Below are 17,153 nucleotides of genomic sequence, written 5' to 3'. Positions count from 1 at the left end.
ACATGGTTTAGTAGTTCAGAGTACCAGCTGCTCTTCCCAAGGATCTGGGTTTGATTCACAAGCTTCGATAATTCCATTTCCAGAGGATCTGACACTATCTTCTGACCTCTGCAGGCACCAGGTCCAAATGAGGTGCACAGACATAGATGCAGGCAAAACACCCATACACATAAAATAATAAAGGAATTTAAAAAAAAAGTGTCAGGCTGGGCGGTGGTGGTGCACGCCTTTAATCCTAGCACTAGGGAGGCAGAGGCAGGCAGATCACTGTGAGTTTGAGGCCAGCCTCAAACAGAGCTAGTTCAAGACAGGCCTCAAGGCTACAGAGGAAACCCTGTCTCGGAAAAACCAAAAAAAAAAAAAAAAGGATAGTAATGGGCAGCAATGGGCAGGACATAGGACATAGGCAGCGCACCCTGGTATCAATCCTGAGCACTAAAAATGAAAGCATAATAATATAAAGTTAACATCTAATACAGGCCAGGTTCCAGACACACTCAGACCACTGTCCAACTTCCAACTTGACAAAAACAAACTTCCTGCTGCCTGAGCTCACCTCCTTAGGGCTAACAGAGACCTTTCTCACCTGCCTGTTTCTCAGCACCTTCCCCTCAGAACTCTGGGAAATGAAGAGCCAAATGAAAGCAAGAGAAGCCAGGAGCTTTGGCAGCAGTGGCACCTGGTAGCCTTGGAAGACAGTAGTGACAGGAAGCGGTCAGAGAGTTCCCTTCCTCACTAGGCTTAGCTCAGGCACTGGGTTCAGACAACACAGCACTACCGTCAGGTTGTCTTCCTGAGACCCTGACCCCAACTCTGTGCAAAGGACAGGTCCCAGAATTCTGTGGGTTTGTCACACACTGTCTCAGCATCCATGAATCCAGTTAGTCAGTCAGCCAGGCAACAAATATTCTCCGAGCTCTGGCTAGCTGCCAGACTGTGTGGTAACAAGCTTGACACTTTTAGGCCATTGGAATGAGGTTAAGAGCACGGTCAGTTCCTTAGCTCTGTCACTCGCGCGTGCGACCGAAGGAGGTCATGGGATCTCTGTCAGCTGGGACAGCAATAACACACCTGCCCAGTAAGGACAGCAATAACACACCTGCCCAGTAAGGACAGCAATAACACACCTGCCCAGCATTAAACACCATGGAGAGATTTGATATTATTCTCTTGTCTTTGAATAACTCTAGTCTGACGGGGAGACTAACGAGCCTCCCATCTCAATGCCAGGGAGAGTTAGGCCCTGGTCACACTGGGAGACCAGTGGGGGAGGCTTCTGGCTTGCACTCCACAAACATTTACGGAGGGCTGCCCTGTGCCAGGCACTGGGGACACAGATGAACAAGACACATTGTCCACTCATCCCTGTCACACCCCCAGGACTCAGTCCCAGAGGCTGGTGGGATGGGGAGGGGGGACACAGCACCAAGGACAGAACCCCTGGGAGCTTGGGGCTCAGAGGGCCTAAATCCTCATCTGCCATTCACAGTCTGAGCGGCATGACACATTCGGGCATCCTTCTCCTCTTTAGCGTGAGATGTTGAACAAGATGGGCCCTTTGGTTTTGACCACTCTGACAGGTATTGAATAGCCCCCCTCCCAAGGGCTCTAACTCTACCCATGCCCAAAGCCAAGACCATCTGGGCTGATGTCTCCCTGAGATGGTGGAGAAGACACTCTCCCGGTACAGCCTGGCACTGCCCTGCTGACACACTGGCATCATTTCATGAGAAACAGGGGGCTAGATCTGAAGGCGGGTTGTTTGGGGGCGGTGAGCGTGGGGAGAGGCAGTGCCAACTCCCACAGGCCCTATTCATGGCAGAGTCCGGGTGGCAGAGCAGGATAATGGAGACCAGGCTTTGTCTAAATCCCTGACCAAGCCAATCCCTCACCTCTGAACCCCTGCAGCCAGCAGAGCGGGACCAAGACCACTAGACGAAGGGGAGAATGCCAGACAGAGGACTGTCACAGGCCTGCAGTGCTGGGGCCAGCCTGGGGGGTGGGGAGGGAGACTGAAGAGCACGGAATGGATGCCCCACCCACAAACACTGAGGGACACCTGAGGCTGCGCCACCCTGATGACCAGCAAGGACAAGCAAGCAAGCTCCAATTCAGCAGAAGGATTTGATGTGGACGCTACTAAATGGGCACAGATTCAAAGGAGAGTGGTGGCCGGGCAGTGAGGACCAGCCATGACTCTAGAACCGGTGGCCCCTTTCTCTCGACTCTTGTTCTCTCTCTCTTTAAACAAATAAATAAATAAGATCTTTTTAAAGATTTATTTATTACATATACAGTGTTCTGCCTGCATGCCAGAAGATGCATGAGCCACCATGTGGGTGCTAGGAATTGAACTCAGGACCTTTGGGAGAGCAGCCAGTGCTCTTAACCTCTGAGCCATCTGACTCTGCTCTTTACAAACAATGTAGCTTTGGTCACACCATTAGATCCCTCTGCCCCAGTGTCCTCAACTGTAAGATGGGACAGTGACAGTACCAAACTCGATGTGATACTGTAACAATTAAACGAATGAGACCGGGTAGTGGTGGCACACGCCTTTAATCCCAGCACTCGGGAGGCAGAGGCAGGCGGATCTCTGTGAGTTCGAGACCAGCCTGGTCTACAAGAGCTAGTTCCAGGACAGGCTCCAAAACCACAGAGAAACCCTGTCTCGAAAAAAAAAAAACAAAAAAAACAAAAAAAAAAAGAATGAGTTATATAAATCCTGACCCAGAGGAACTGCTAACAAATCTCAGCTATCACCCAGGATGCTGAGATAGACAAAGTCAGCCTGGGCTACATAGCAAGAGATTCTAGATCAAAATATATATATATATAAATTTCTAGCACTAATGTCTATGCTCATTTAAATATATTTGCATGTTCTCTGGACCCTCTAGCTATCTGCATTGGAATCCAGCACCACAGGAGCCCACCTACTGAAGGCTACATCCCTGTACCATGCTCCAGGCTGCTCTGGGGTGCTGCAGCTCACAAACCCGTCCCTGGAAGTTCTACTGAATAACTAGCCCCAACCTCTCACCCCAACACAGTCCAGTCATCTGCTCTGTAGTCTATCTTTTATACTATTATTATTGTCATCATTATTATTTGTGTGTGTGTGGTTTTTTGAGATAGGGTTTCTCTGTGTGTCCTGGTATCTACTTTGTAGAATAGGCTGGTCTTGAACTCACAGAGATCCGCCTGCCTCTGCCTCCTGAATGCTAGGATTAAAGGCATGAGCTACCACACCCAGCTGTAGTCTGCCTTTTAACTCTACACAAGGAGTTTCAAAGTAGGGCTGGAGACATGGTTCAGCTGTTGAAGGCTAGGCTCACAACCAAAAGTATAAGAGTTCAGTCCCCAGCTCCCACTGTTCTCTCTCCAGCCACAAAGAAAGGGGGGGGTGTCAAAGTATCTTTGCAATGAGAGATGAAGCAACCCACTGCCCACTCCCACACTGCCCTGCTTTGTAATACCACACCCTCCCTCACTCCTACTCCCAACTATGCCAAATCACTGCATCCTTTTGTCATGAGTTCAGGGTTGCCCTGAGAGGACACAGCAGGCCTCATCCACACAACCCACACAAAAGGGTTTTTCCCCGGGTCCAGTTCCCTCAGCTTCAGCTGGGAACCACACAACAGTGCTGCTCCACCCCAGCAATACACAAGCTTTCTTCCTAGTAACTCACCTCCAAGTTTTATTCCATGCCCTAACCACCACCGGAACTCAGCTGCCAACCCAGCAATGCCTCCACACCTTTAGGTCAGACCCTCTCTGAAAATAAGCACTGACAGTGCCAGGCACGGCACCATGCACCTCTAACCCCAGCGCTCCAGAGGCAGAGACAAGGGGATGAATCTCTGAGTTCCTGGTCAACCTGGGCTACAGAGCAAGTTCCAGGACAGCCAGACCTACAGAGGGAGACCCTGTCTGGACAAAACAAAAAATAAAACAAGCACTAACACTCTTACTACACAGTACCAGAGGGCATTGGGACCGGGAGTCTAGCATTGCAGGGAGGGAATCCACTGCTCTCCTTGAAAGGGGAAGGTAGGGCCTAGGACACAGGGCTTGGAGTTCCCAGCCCTCTGGGGGTGGATCCAACCACATGTGGGCAATGGGAGAAAGCCTGGACCAAGGCTGGGGGCCTTTGAGCCAAGTTTGCAGGCCAAATGAATGGTTCTGCAATGGAGATTCAAATCTCCTGCCATCAGCGCTGGCCACTTTGGAAAATGGGGCTGTTGCCCTGGCAGAGGGGAGAACCACACGGGATCAAAGGCTACCCACTAGTAGCCCACAGGGGGATATGGGTGGAGGCAATAGGGGTCAGGGATGAAGTATCTGCAGTTTGTGGTGGGAGGAGAATCCGAAAGCCTCAAGCCTAATGGCCTCAACTCCAGTGTCCCGGTTGTGTGTCGTGTCCGTCCGTCCGTCCCCCCCCCCCCCCCCCCGTCTATCCTGAATTTCAAGTTTATAATTAGGAAACACACTTTGGCTGTAGGGAGGGGTAGAGAAGCCAGAGAAGCCGACTGAGGGAGAATGTAACACGTCCAGTTCAGACATCAGAGTCTCCTAAAGAGTTTGCAAAGTACATGCCCGCGGGACCAACACCCCGAGGACAGGAGCCCGCTGGAGTGTCAAAAGAGGGTGAAGCTCAGTTCTAGCCTTGACCCTCAAACTGGACCCCAGGGATGTCTTTTCCAAATTCAGGAAAACTACTGACCAGGCAGTGTTCAGTCCTTCGGTTTGCACTGCCACTGCGAGCTGGAAGAGCAGGGTGGGGGTGAACGCACGGAACCGGCAGCCACAGACTCCAAGGCAGGGGACTGACCCTGTTGGGAAGGTGAGGGCCCCTCCCCAGCCTCAGCAGCTGGCAGATGAAAGAACCCAAGCAAAGCAGCCCAGCGCTGAGTAATGCCCCTGGCACCCCGCTCCCGGACCCACCCACAGCCGGAGCGGGCAGAAGGGAGGGCCGGGCAGTGCTGGGGTCCCAGTCCCGAGCCCAGCATCCCACAACGCAGTACCAGGCGGAGGGGGCCAGCCGAGGACGTCCCGCCCCAGGACCCCTCCCCCACGCCCTGTGGCTCCAGCTGTGCGGGGGCCTCGCCAACGGAAAACGAAAACTCGGGCAGAGGAAACGGCGGCGGGCGCCCCGCCTGAAAATCCTGGACAAAAGGCGCGCGGGCCTCCCACTCCCGCTGCCCGGCCGCCCAGGGCCTGGCACCACCACCACCGACTTGGGTGGCCCCGGCCCGGTACCCCGGGCCCGTCGGGGTCCCAGCGCGACGGCCCTCTTCTAGTCCCAGCCTAGCGCGGCTGTCCCTCCTGCCGCTCCCCAGCGGGACACCAAGCTCCTGCAGTGGTGCCCATCGACGGCGGCGCAGTGACCCCAGCCCGGACGTTGACCCTGGTCCCGCCCCAGCCTGGCCCGGGTCCTGAGCCCTCACCTGGGGTGGCCGGGGCTCCGGACGCGGCGGGATCCCGACCAGGCAGAAAGCGACTCCATTCATCGGGCCGCAGTGGAGGCTCTGCGGCCAGGGCACGGTTGGGGGCACGGGCCGGGGCCCAGGGGTTGGAGGGGTGGGGACCGGGAGCAGAGGGGCGGGGCCAGAGGGGCGGGCTCTTGTGTGTTCCTGCCCACCTACTCCCGCCCCGCCCCACGAGCCACGCTTCAGAACCGGCCCAGCCTATGGCCTTTCCACGTGCTGAGCAGAAAAGTAAAGGAAAGCAAAACAGGGATGTACACGGACCATGGAGCCAAGGGTCAGAAACAAACCTGGTCCACAGACAAGGTCTCAGGGAAGCTTCTGGAGAGAGGGCCTGCACGGGACCGGCCCAGACGGATGTTGAACGGTGAGCACAAAAAGAGGATGCGGGCACTGAACTCAGTAACAGCACAAGGAACGGCAGCTAGAGAGGGACAGAAACGGATCCCGAGGTCCAGAAAGCTGTGAGTGGTGGAGACAGAATGGAACGGCCTCATCTCATACAGGGACAGACGGACAAGGCTTGCAGCGGAGACCCTTAGGGTCTCATGGAAATTGAGACACATTAGATGTGGTGTGATGTGTGGGTTCCCCCTCCATTTGGAAAAGACCCCTCCCAGGAAGAGGAGATGGTACCACGTGGCAGCAGAGTCAGGACTGGAAGGGAATTCTGACAGACGTCTCGGGCACTAGGTGCCCACCGCAGCGCTGTGTCCCAGACCTCTGGTCCTGCAAGGATGGGCTCTCAAGGCAGCCATCCTAGGAGACACTCCCACCTCCCAGCTACCCTTCCTGCTCCACTGGGAGCTAGGCCTAAAGAGACACTCCTGGCCTGAGCCAGCCACTTACTTCCCAGTCCTCCAACGGAATCCCACCCTGTTCCCCCAGCTCACAGGCCCCCACAAGATCCAGTGAGAACCAGTACCTCAGGCCTTCACTGAGCTGGGAAGTTCTTTTTCTACCTAAATCTCATCTGTCCTCTTCCTCCAGTCTATATTGGCCTCTTTCTGAGCCTTCTTACAGGATTTTCGTTTGCGGGTCTTTCTCTTTCTTCTTTTATAGAATATGTAGACTTGACCAGCCTGGAACTCCTATGTAAACCAGGCTGATCTCTATCTCACAGAAATCCACCTGCCTCAGCCCTCTGAGTGCTGGGATGAAAAAGCCCTGTTTTGGGTTTTCTCTGGTATGACTTGGTTTGATATTTTTTTTTTTTTTTTTTTTTTGGTTTTTCGAGATAGGGTTTCTCTGTGGCTTTGGAGCCTGTCCTGGAACTAGCTCTTGTAGACCAGGCTGGTCTCGAACTCACAGAGATCCGCCTACCTCTGCCTCCCAAGTGCTGGGATTAAAGGCGTGCGCCACCACCGCGCGGCTTGGTTTGATATTTTTAAGACAGGGGACTGACTGCAGAGTGGCACTGAACCGTATCCCTCAGTTTCCTGAGTATTATTATCATAAGCCACCACGTCTGGCTCCTTGCAATTTTAAAGGCTTCTATATCCTTTTCCCAGATTATGAGGTAGGAAAAAAAAGCAGATATCCCCAAGAAATAGTCATTGAGCCAGGCGGTGGTGGCGCACGCCTTTAATCCCAGCACTCGGGAGGCAGAGGCAGGCGGATCTCTGTGAGTTCGAGACCAGCCTGGTCTACAAGAGCTAGTTCCAGGACAGGCTCCAAAACCACAGAGAAACCCTGTCTCGAAAAACCAAAAAAAAAAAAAAAAAAGAAATAGTCATTGATTTCAGGGAAGGCAGGCAAAGCAGAAAGAATAAGTATCCTCCAAAGACACCCTCCCTGAGCCGGGAGACCTCATAAGAATGTTGGCTTTACCACTACCACCACCACCAGGACAGACCCAAGTCGGGCTGTGGCAAGGAGGACGTCCCTCCTCCTGACAGCCCGAAGGCCACTGATAGGCACTCAAAAGTATTCTCCTGTAGTGGCCTAACTTCTTTCAGCCCACCAAGGTCAGAAGCCAGAATTACCCCTTCCTCCTAAAATGTCCCTAATTGTCTGTCATTGTCACAATGCCTGGATCTTCTCCATTTCAACAGAGTACCAGTTCCTGCCCCTTCTGCCTGTCGCTCCAGTGTTGCAAGACGTGTTGCCCCTCTGGCACACGGGTTCTTTCCTCCCAGAACAAAAAGTTGTCTCCATAAGGAGAGCAGATTTGAGCTGAGGCTGTGGGGGCAGGGAGGAGGGTGGTGGCCCCTGGGGTGCCCCTGGTTCACGTTTTCCAGAGCCTGATGCCCTCAGAGCCTACAGGAGATTGTAAGAGGAAATGAGCTCACGCTGACCGGCAGGCCAATTCCTCCCTCCACAATGCACAGCACGAACCTCCTCCACCCCCTCCCACTTCCCAGAAAGTACACTGTCCCCCACCCTGCTGCTCCTCCCACCTCTTCCTGCACCTTGACCTGCACCTCCCTCGCCTGCCAGTCATTCCTATCCATCTCTCCGGCCTTCTTCTCCTAACCCCCATACACACCACCACCACCACCACCACCACCACCACACACACACACACACACACACACTCTCTGTCTATTGACATCCGGGTTCCCCATCCTCTGTCTCTGTGTGACTCTATCTGCACATCCTACCATCTGCCCCAGGAACCACTTTCTTCCTTGTAGGATTTTACTATGGGTTTGGGACAAGCGTGCTCTCGCTGAGTTGATGATGACCCTCGTGGGGGATCCCCTTCACAAGTCCAGTCATGGCTACTGACTCAGTTCTACCACAGGAAGCAGGGGACTGCAAGGGTGTGGCAGGTGGCCCTGGGGATATAGGAACCAGGCCCTGTTTCTTCCCTTCAGTGACTTGATCTTCCTCACCCATGATTCTATGGTGAGACCCCTGAGCAGCCATGGAAGGCTAGAGAAACAGGACAACTGCCTATAAGAGCTGCCTCTGTCTGGATCTGTGGGCTTTGTAGCTGAGCAGACCTGGATGAGGGGAACAGAGAAGGAGGCTAGCTGGGGAGCAGGCTCCTCAAGGACAAAGGCAGGGAGGGTTCTGGTGGTGTGTGGGCAGGAAGTGTGGAGGGATGAGGAAGGGGACAGGAGGGAGTGAGAGTCGTGAGAGCCACGGCTCAGGCACTGGCTCAGGCCTGGCAGAGACACGAGGTACTGGTGTGTTTTGTTCCCTCAGGCACACAGTGAGGACAGGAACCAGAGAGTAAAAAAGCAGGTTAGCATTGTGGGGTGAGCAACAAATATCAGAGGCTTTGGGACTAGGGGAAGGGAAAGGCGATGGAAGAATCTACAACAATTTCAAGGTTTATGTAGGATGGTCCTAGGAAAGTGAACAGGTCAGGTACTAGATCGTGAGATAATGCTTCAGTTAAAGTTATGAAGGCTTTGCCATGCATAGAATTTACTATTTTGTTTAATGGACAAGGAAACTAGGGTTCAACCAACTTAAATACTTGTGTGGTTTTGTTTTGTTTTGGTTTTTCGAGACAGGGTTTCTCTGTAGCTTTGGCGCCTGTCCTGGAACTAGCTCTTGTAGACCAGGCTGGCCTCGAACTCACAGAGATCCGCCTGCCTCTGCCTCCCGAGTGCTGGGATTAAAGGCGTGCGCCACCACCACCTGGTGAGTCCACACACTTAATCCACACTCAGTGAAATAGTCACTGGCCGCTTAAATCACGGGTCTGGTCGCTACTCAGAAGACAGGCTTGAGCTAGGACGTCTGGAGAGATGGGAAGCAGCTGAAGAGTCTCTGGAGAGAGTAAGGAATGGGTGACGTGAAGGACAGAACCTGGAGGAACAGCAGCCTTTAGGGACAGGCAGAAGAGACACACAAGTAAGTGGCATTGTATGGGGCAGAATGGACTCCTGGTAGATTAGTGGGAGCCAATGGGGGTCAAACTATGCATATGGGCAGAGCTAAGGAGAGGCTGTGAAACTGGGCAGAAAGGTGGCGTGAGGTGGGGCAGGGCAGACCAGGCCACTTGACAATCCAGGTGAGCCTTGGGCGAGGCTGATGCTTGAGTGGGAAGATGAGAAAAATCAGATGAGAACAGGTACCTGAGAAGGCCTGAGGAACAGGGAGGCTGAGCCGGGCATGGTGGCTCATGTCTGTGATCTCAGCATTTGGGAGGCTGAGGCAGGAGGATCACAAGTCAGAAGTCACTGTGGTCTAGACAGCGAGTTTGAGGATAGCCTGGGCTACATAATCAGACCCTGTCTTCAAAAAACAGAGTTGAGTGGAGGAGCTGGAGAGATGGCTACACAGTTAAAAGTGCCCACTGCTTTTGCACGAGATCCAGGTTTGGTTCCTAGCACCCACATAGCAGCTCATAACCCCCTGTAACTCTAGTTTCAGGGGTTCAGCATTCTTTTTTGGCCTCGGTGGGTAACAGATACAAATGTGGTACACATACATATACCCAGCTAAACACTCATCCATCTAAGATACAAATAACTAGCTGGGTGTAGTGGTGCACACTTTTAATCCCAGCATTCGGGGGGCAGAGGCAGGTGAGTTTCTGTGAGCTGGAGGCCAGTCTGGTCTACAGAGTGAGTTCCAGAGCAGTTAGAGCTGTTACACAGAGAAACCCTATCTCAATAATAAATAAATAAATAAATAAATAAATAAATAAATAAATAAATATTTAAAACGTTTATTTTAAGGGTGACTAGAGAAATGGCTCAGCAGCTAAGAGCGGTGGCTCTTATAAAGGACCCAGACTCAGTTCCCAGCACCCACATGGTGGCTCACAACCACCTACAAGTATAGTTCAAAGGGATCCAATGCACTTTTCTGAGCTCCACAGGGACCGGGCACACTTGTAGTGCACAGACATACATATAGGTAAAATACCCACATGCATAAAATAAATATATCTTTAGAACATTGTTGTGGTTTTTATATAGGGCCAAGCAAAATGGTGCAGCAAGTTAAAACAACTTGCCTCCAAGGCTAATGTCTGAGTTCAGCCCCCAGAATCCTCATGGTGAAAAGCCAGAACAAACTTCTTTTGACCTCCACATGTGCACGGTGGCAGGCGTACAGGCATGTGCACACAAACAGACACACAAAAATCAATCAATAAATGTTTTGTTAAAAACCAACAATAATATTTGAAGGCTGGAGCGATGGCCCAGTGGTTAAGAGCGCTGGCTGCTCTTCCAGAGGACTCAGGTTCGGTTCCCAGCATCCACATGGTGGTTCACAAGCATCCATAACTCCAGATCCTGGGGACGGAACAGCCTCTTCTGGCCTTCACTGGCACCATGCACACACGTGGCACCCAGATACACATGCAGGCAAAGCACCAGTTCACATGAAATGTAATTAAAAGATAAACCAAGCATTTGAAAACGTGTCTGGGAAAGAGACTGAGGACATACGGGAGGAAGCTGAGTGGATGGAAGAAAAGCATCCCCAGGACTGGACAGAGACCAGGAGGACCACACAGGAAGGGCCGTGGAATCCTCAGTGTTGGCCTGGTCCTGAGTTGGCAAGAAGTTTAAGAGTGTCATTGAGGGAGGTCTGAGATGAGATGCCTAGTCCTGTTCACTAGGCAGTTGTCTGACTTCGAGGACAAGTACATTCTCTGAGCTTCCACCCCACCCTTGAAGATCAATCAGAAAGGCCTTCTCTCTCCTCTCTGTGAATGGACAGGCATGGAGGCTCACATTTAACATCAGAGTTGAAGCTCCCTGGAGCTGTAAGGAGAACACAGGTTCTCTTCCATTGAAAACATCCAAAATTCCTTGGTGTGGAAGTATACACCTTCAATCCCAGCACCGGGGAGGCAGAAGCCAGAAGCTCTGTGTGAGTTCTGAGCCATCCTGGTCTACATTGCTTGTTCCATCCTGCAGAGCTAGTTAACATCCGCGAGTTAGTCATACAGTGCAGAGTCCAGCCTGTTCTCCCCAGGCTAAGGAGCTGGCTGCAAACTGTGCCCCACTGCCACAGAGGACAGGGCCATATATACCCCAGGAGAAGGCCAGAGGATTGGGTACAAGTGTGGAGGCTGGAACTCAGTTGGTAGACTGGTCCCCTAGCACACACCAAGTCCTGGATTCCATCCTCAGAACCGGGAGAGGTAGTGCCTACCTAGAACCGCTGTATACGGGCTGCCCGTGCACGCTTCAGCACTGCCAGGGCGTACATTTCCCTCTGTAATCCCAGCTCTGGGGAAGTGGAGAGGGGCAGACATTCAAGGTCATCCCCAACCACACATATGGAGTTATAGGCCAACCTGAGCTACATGAGAACTTATTTTTAGGAAAAAAAAATAGAATGCGGTTTTTGCTGAAGTTATATTGCTTTTACACTCTAGTAAAGCCAATACCCTGTAAACTGAGCTGGGTGTGGTGACATATACCTGTAATCCAACACACAGGAGCCTGATATAGGAGGTTTGCCATCAGCTCAAGGCTAGTCTAGGCTACATGGAAAGTACCGGGGCAGCCTTGGTTACATAACAACACCTTGTTTCAAAAAAAAAAAAATGTTAAGAGGCTACCCCACTTGGGCCACCATACGTTAGGAATTGTCTGTAAAATGATGGATTAAAGGGTCAAAGGGTCATGAACTTGGCCTCTGCAGCAGGCCTTCCAATAAAGGAAAATGAGTGCCCCCTGGTGGAAGAAGGAGGAAGAGCAGGATTAGACAGGAGAACTGGTCTTGGCAACCCTGGCTTTCAGCTCCTAGATCCTCTGAAGTCTCCCAGAGGGAACCCGGTTCTCTCTACAGTTTGCATCTCCAAAGCGCATGGTATAATGTGCAATGGAGTGGTGGGGACAGTCTGATGAAATAGATGGCTTGTTCTCGAGGAACCCGTACTCTAGGGAAGGGAGGGAGACGGACCCACAAGGATACTCTGGGATGGTACTGCGATGGAGGCCAGGGACTGAGAAAAGAAGGCAATGGTCTTGGGGGCTAGCTTAGACTCTTGAAGGCCCCTGAGTGGCCAAGGACTGAAGAAGGTGGGAGTGGTGGGATGCAAGCTCTGGCAAACCCACGAGCCTACTCTGCACACTCACACCCTTGGGTTTGTTTGCTTTGCTTGAGACAATCTCACTACATAGCCTTAGCTGGCCTGGAACTTGCGAGATAGGCTAGGGCTGACCTCAAAATGACAGAGATCTGTCTGCCTCTGCCTCCTGGGTTCTGGGATTAAAGGCAGAAAACATCACAAAGAATTTGGGGGGGGGGTCTTTTATTAAGGCAAGAGTTTCTCTGTGTAGCCCTTGTTGTCCTGGAACTTGTTCTGTAGACTTGGTCTGTTTGATGCTGGCCTCGAACTCACAGAGATCTGCCTGCCTCTGCCTACAGAGTGCTGGGATCAAAAATGTGTACCACCACCGCCCGGCTATTACAAAGAGTGTCAGTGGGGAAACTATTCATTCCAAAAGATGCCAGTCCCTACTTGATCCCTGCTGCCAGGCCCCTATGGCAGAAAGCCTGACAGGCCTTGGGAAGGGAGGCTAAAGATCTCTGGTTAGTTTAGGGCTAAGGCATTAGGGTCTTCCAAATAGCTGGGGCCCCTCACCTAGCAACCCCTGGGCAGCTGGCTGGGGGCTGCAGTTTCCCTGAGCTGGCAGCAGTCACAGGAAGGCTGGGCATGTGTCACTGCAGGAGGTGATAACCCTGCTCCATCAGAACTGGCTGACTGCTATGGGGTGGCACAAAGAGATGAGGCCTTGGGTGGGGTCTCTGCCCTACAACGGGGTCCTAACTGTGGGTTGTCAGCCAGGGGAGCCCCTGGGCCATGGACTGAGGGACTGAGCATGCGTACGAAGCTAAATGATGATTCACAGAGATGGTGGTACCTGCTAGGAGGGCTTTGGAACACCAAGATGGAGGGGAAAGGGACTGACCTATGTTGAGCGCTGATGATGGCTCACAGTCTTTCTAATCTAATTTCGTTTAACCCCATGAGAACACTGGAAGATGAATATAATTAGGCCCACTGTGTGAATGAGGAAACAGGCTTAGAGAGGTTAAGTAATTTATCCGGGCTTTCCCAGTTCAGATTCGGGACTCAAGCAAGGTCTGATGGTAACTCCTGGCTCTCTGCTCTAGGGCACTGTGGGGGCTGAGGGGTAGCAGGTCAGCCTAGGAGGGTGTTTCACTCTCAGGCTGCCCTCCTGGAAGGGTAGAGGAGCAAAGAGAGTAGAAGGGAGGAGGACAAGGAAAAAGGAAAGAGGGGAGGGGAGGGGAGAGGAGGAAGGGGTGGGTGGCTCCCACCTCCCCCTGGAAGCTCTGGAAATCCCCAGCAGCTGCCCCTCTCTCCTTTGTCTGGCCCTCAGCCAGCCCTGGGTGGAGAGAGGGGAGTCCAATGGGGAGGAAAGGGGGCGGAGCTGGAAACAAGATTGGGGGAACCTGGCAAATCCAGCCCCTGGGAGAGATTCCAGACAGGCTCCCCTTTAGGAAACCCTTCATGCCAGAATCCACACATACCAAGCAGACACACAGGGAGGGTCTTGCACTATAAACGGATTCTCTGCTTTATAAGAGGACTCAGCACATGGAAAACTTAAAATAGGAGCTGCTGCAGCTCTGGTTTCAGAAACACCCCTTACAAGCCATGCTTCCGGTGGCTTTGAACACCGGTCACTGGCAGAGAAGCAGGCAGGGCTCTGGGTATAGGATACCCCAAGGTCTTAGACATGTTAAGCCGGACTCTGCTCGCACAAATCCCCCCACACCACACCCATCATAAGAGTGAGCTCACATTTGGAAGGCCATGGGCTGAGTAGCCTTACTCTTCTACATAGCTGGCAACTCTCACGGCAGCCTGGAGACTGCCAGAGCAGCGCTCTGTAGAGCCAGGCCAGAAGTCCCATGGCCTGAAGCCAGGCTCACATGTACCCTCCTGTAGCAACTACCACTAGGGAACCCAGTCACACCGTGATACAGAGAGAGAGAGAGAGAGAGAGAGAGAGAGAGAGAGAGAGAGAGAGGAGAAAGAAAAGGAAGAGGAGAAGAAAAGAAAGCCCAATGTCCTGTTGTTCTGTTCTACTCTCTGGGAGGGAGGGCAATGGGCTTGGTAAGGCCTGTCCTTTGAGAAAGGGAAGAGTCTGATACCAGAATAAGAGGATGTAGCTCTAGAAGCAAAAGTCACTTGGAGGAGTACTTGGGTGGGGACAGTAGGGGACAGGAACAGTGGCCCTAGACTTCTTGCCTAAAAAAAGAAAGAAAGAAAGAAAGAAAGAAAGAAAGAAAGGAAGGAAGAAAGAAAGCTGGGTGTGGTGGCGCACGCCTTTAATCCCAGCACTCGGGAGGCAGAGGCAGGTGGATCTCTGTGAGTTCGAGGCCAGCCTGGTCTACAAGAGCTAGTTCCAACAAAGCTACACAGAGAAACCCTGTCTTCAAAGACCAAAAACATGGAGGTGAAATTCACGTGACATAAAACTGACACTAAAATTAAAGAATTCAGCCGCCTTTAGCAAGGCCCCTGACTTTTTAGTGCGCCCATCAGTACTCAGCAGTAAGAAATGAAGAGTGGTGTCCCTTCCCCCTACCAGACCTACTGCTTGGGGAGCTACCACTGGCCATTTAAATTAATGGCCAAGATGCCAAACAGGCCTGGAGACTGGAGTAGCCCATGACCCGGCCCCAAACCTCACAGCCCAGCCCAGGAAAGAAATCTGGAGCACTCAATGCCTCCCAACCTTCCAGAATCTAGGTTCATCCATCTGGTGACTCTCCACCATCATGGGCAGCCCGTGCCTGAACCTCTCTGTAACAGTGGAGGGACCCGAGCTCAGTGGGAGAGGTCGGATTTTAAGAGGTTAAGCAGCCTAAAGCAGCCTAGAGCAGGAAAAAGATGGTTATGTGGACAGGTTCAGCACTTCCAGAAACACCTAATGACGGAAAAGCCAACTCCACCACTCCAAACCCCACCCAAGGACCTCACACAAGCAGTATCCTTGGGAGCATGGAGGACACTTCACCTCCATCCATTGCTGCCCCTCTGAAAGCCAGAGCTGTGAGCCAAAATCTGCCGTCGCCCCCCCCCTCCCCCGTCACTGACCTGACTGGCCAGGCTCTCTGAGGTTTGCAGAGCTAACAGAGTGATAGCTCTATCAGGGAGCCTTTCCCTGGCCACTGCCTCTAGCCCATACCCTCAGTGCCCAGCCAGAAACCTGGGTAAGAGGCAAGCAGCCGCCCACCTGGCCAGAGCTGCAGTGCTGCATTTGGGGCGCATGTGGCGAGACTCCTAGCCCACCCCTTCCTCTCATTGCCGTGAAATGGTGGCAGCAGTTGCTGCAGCTGCTGTAACTGGGAGAAGAGGCAGACAGGCTGGGAGAAGTCCCTTGACACGTAGGGGGGAAGGGCCGCTGTATCTTGAAGTCCCACTGGAGGGTGGAGACCTGGGGGACAACGGAGTTGTGTGGCCACCCCTCCGTTCTGCAGAGCCCGCGTCCCCTCAGGCCTAGGTTTAGCGAGCAGGGGCTGGGGGCTTGCCTTCCCGACTGAAGATGGGGGCTTCTAAATGTGTGTGTGTGGAGGGGTGTAGAGTGCACCCTCTGCTCGTGCCTCCCTGGCTATCAGCGATGGGGGAGTGCCCCCGAGACCGCGCGTGTGCTTGTTGGAATCAGCTCGGTGTCGTACGGCCCCATCCCTTTCCTTCAGCTCGGCCCCGCCCAGAGCCCCCGCGCCCGCACCCCTCCCTCGTAGTCCGGCCATCACTCCGGCCTCGCCCACCCTCGCCGGGTCACCGCGCCCGCAGCCCTGGTTCTCAGACACGCGCCCGTACCCGACATCCGCTGACCTGCTCCATGCTGCGACCGCTATGCTGTCCTCCGTGCGCTGGCCCCAGAGGGCGCAGGGGGCGGCGGCCCCTCCATGTACCCCGGCCCGGCAGCTGCACCCGGCGACCACGAGCCACGCCAGGAGCGCCTGGACTCCGCCGCCCGAGCCCACCCCGCCGCGGGCTCCGCCCCGCCGCAGGCTCCGCCCCTCCGCGGGCTCCGCTATCTCCCCCGGCCCGGGTGGGGGCCGCGCTCCACGAGCTCACACTTCACACACGCAGACACCGGCCACCAGCTGCGCGAAGTCTCACACTCTATCACACACACTGTGCATCCCAGGGCCTCACACATCCAGGGGCTCCTCCTGCCTCCACCCGCAGTGCTGCCTGTCCTGGGATCTTGTCCGTGGAGAGAAGACTCCGGCTCTAGGGGAAGACCCTTGTCACTTTCTTGAGGCTAGCCAAATCGAGAGGGCCCCACCTCTCCTTTCACAGGCTCCAGAAAGAAGCTTGGACAAGGGAACCAAGAGGCTTGTGACAGAGTTGATCCGATGGCCCAAATGGCAATGGGCCACTTCAGAGATTGAGAGCCAGCAGATATACCCACGAAGTGCTGAACACAGGGAGGCACTGTGCCACTCCACAGGGCAATGGCGGTGAGAACAGGCAGTTGGCAGAGGTGATTCCTTGTTGCCTAGGTTCAGCCTTTCTGTAAACGCGCCCTGGGGGTTTTTGCCTCGGCATGGGGGTGGGGAACAGGGATGGATGGAGATTCCTGTCGCCCACCCAGCATGCCATGTCCCAGCCATGAGCCAAACCAGAGGATGACCTAACCCACTACCAAGAAGGGACTTTTGGATCCCACATGATGAGAGTATAAGGTTCACCAACCCTGATGAAGGCCAAGAACGTGCCCAAGCGACTTCTCTCTGTGGCAACCC

At 53.4% G+C, this 17,153-nt stretch overlaps 1 protein-coding gene across 3 annotated transcripts in view; it reads right to left on the bottom strand.

The window, feature by feature from the left end:
- Positions 1–16,366, bottom strand: part of Arhgap23 (Rho GTPase activating protein 23) — a 94,315-nt gene extending 77,949 nt beyond the window's left edge. Inside the window, exon 1 of one of the 3 annotated variants that reach the window (XM_057774183.1) lies at positions 16,234–16,366. In XM_057774183.1, the coding sequence (XP_057630166.1) occupies positions 16,234–16,242 (9 nt within the window). In that variant the 5' untranslated portion in view covers positions 16,243–16,366. Of the gene's footprint in view, positions 1–5,453; positions 5,549–16,218 lie in introns of those variants that run through there. The other 2 variants (XM_057774182.1, XM_057774181.1) reach the window with 2 other exon arrangements.
- Positions 16,367–17,153: the final 787 nt, after the last annotated feature.

Source organism: Chionomys nivalis, chromosome 7 (assembly GCF_950005125.1).
Source record: "Chionomys nivalis chromosome 7, mChiNiv1.1, whole genome shotgun sequence".
Taxonomy (NCBI): Eukaryota; Metazoa; Chordata; class Mammalia; order Rodentia; family Cricetidae; genus Chionomys; species Chionomys nivalis.
Note: the sequence above shows the minus strand (reverse complement) of the source record. Positions and strands in the feature narration are given on the sequence as shown.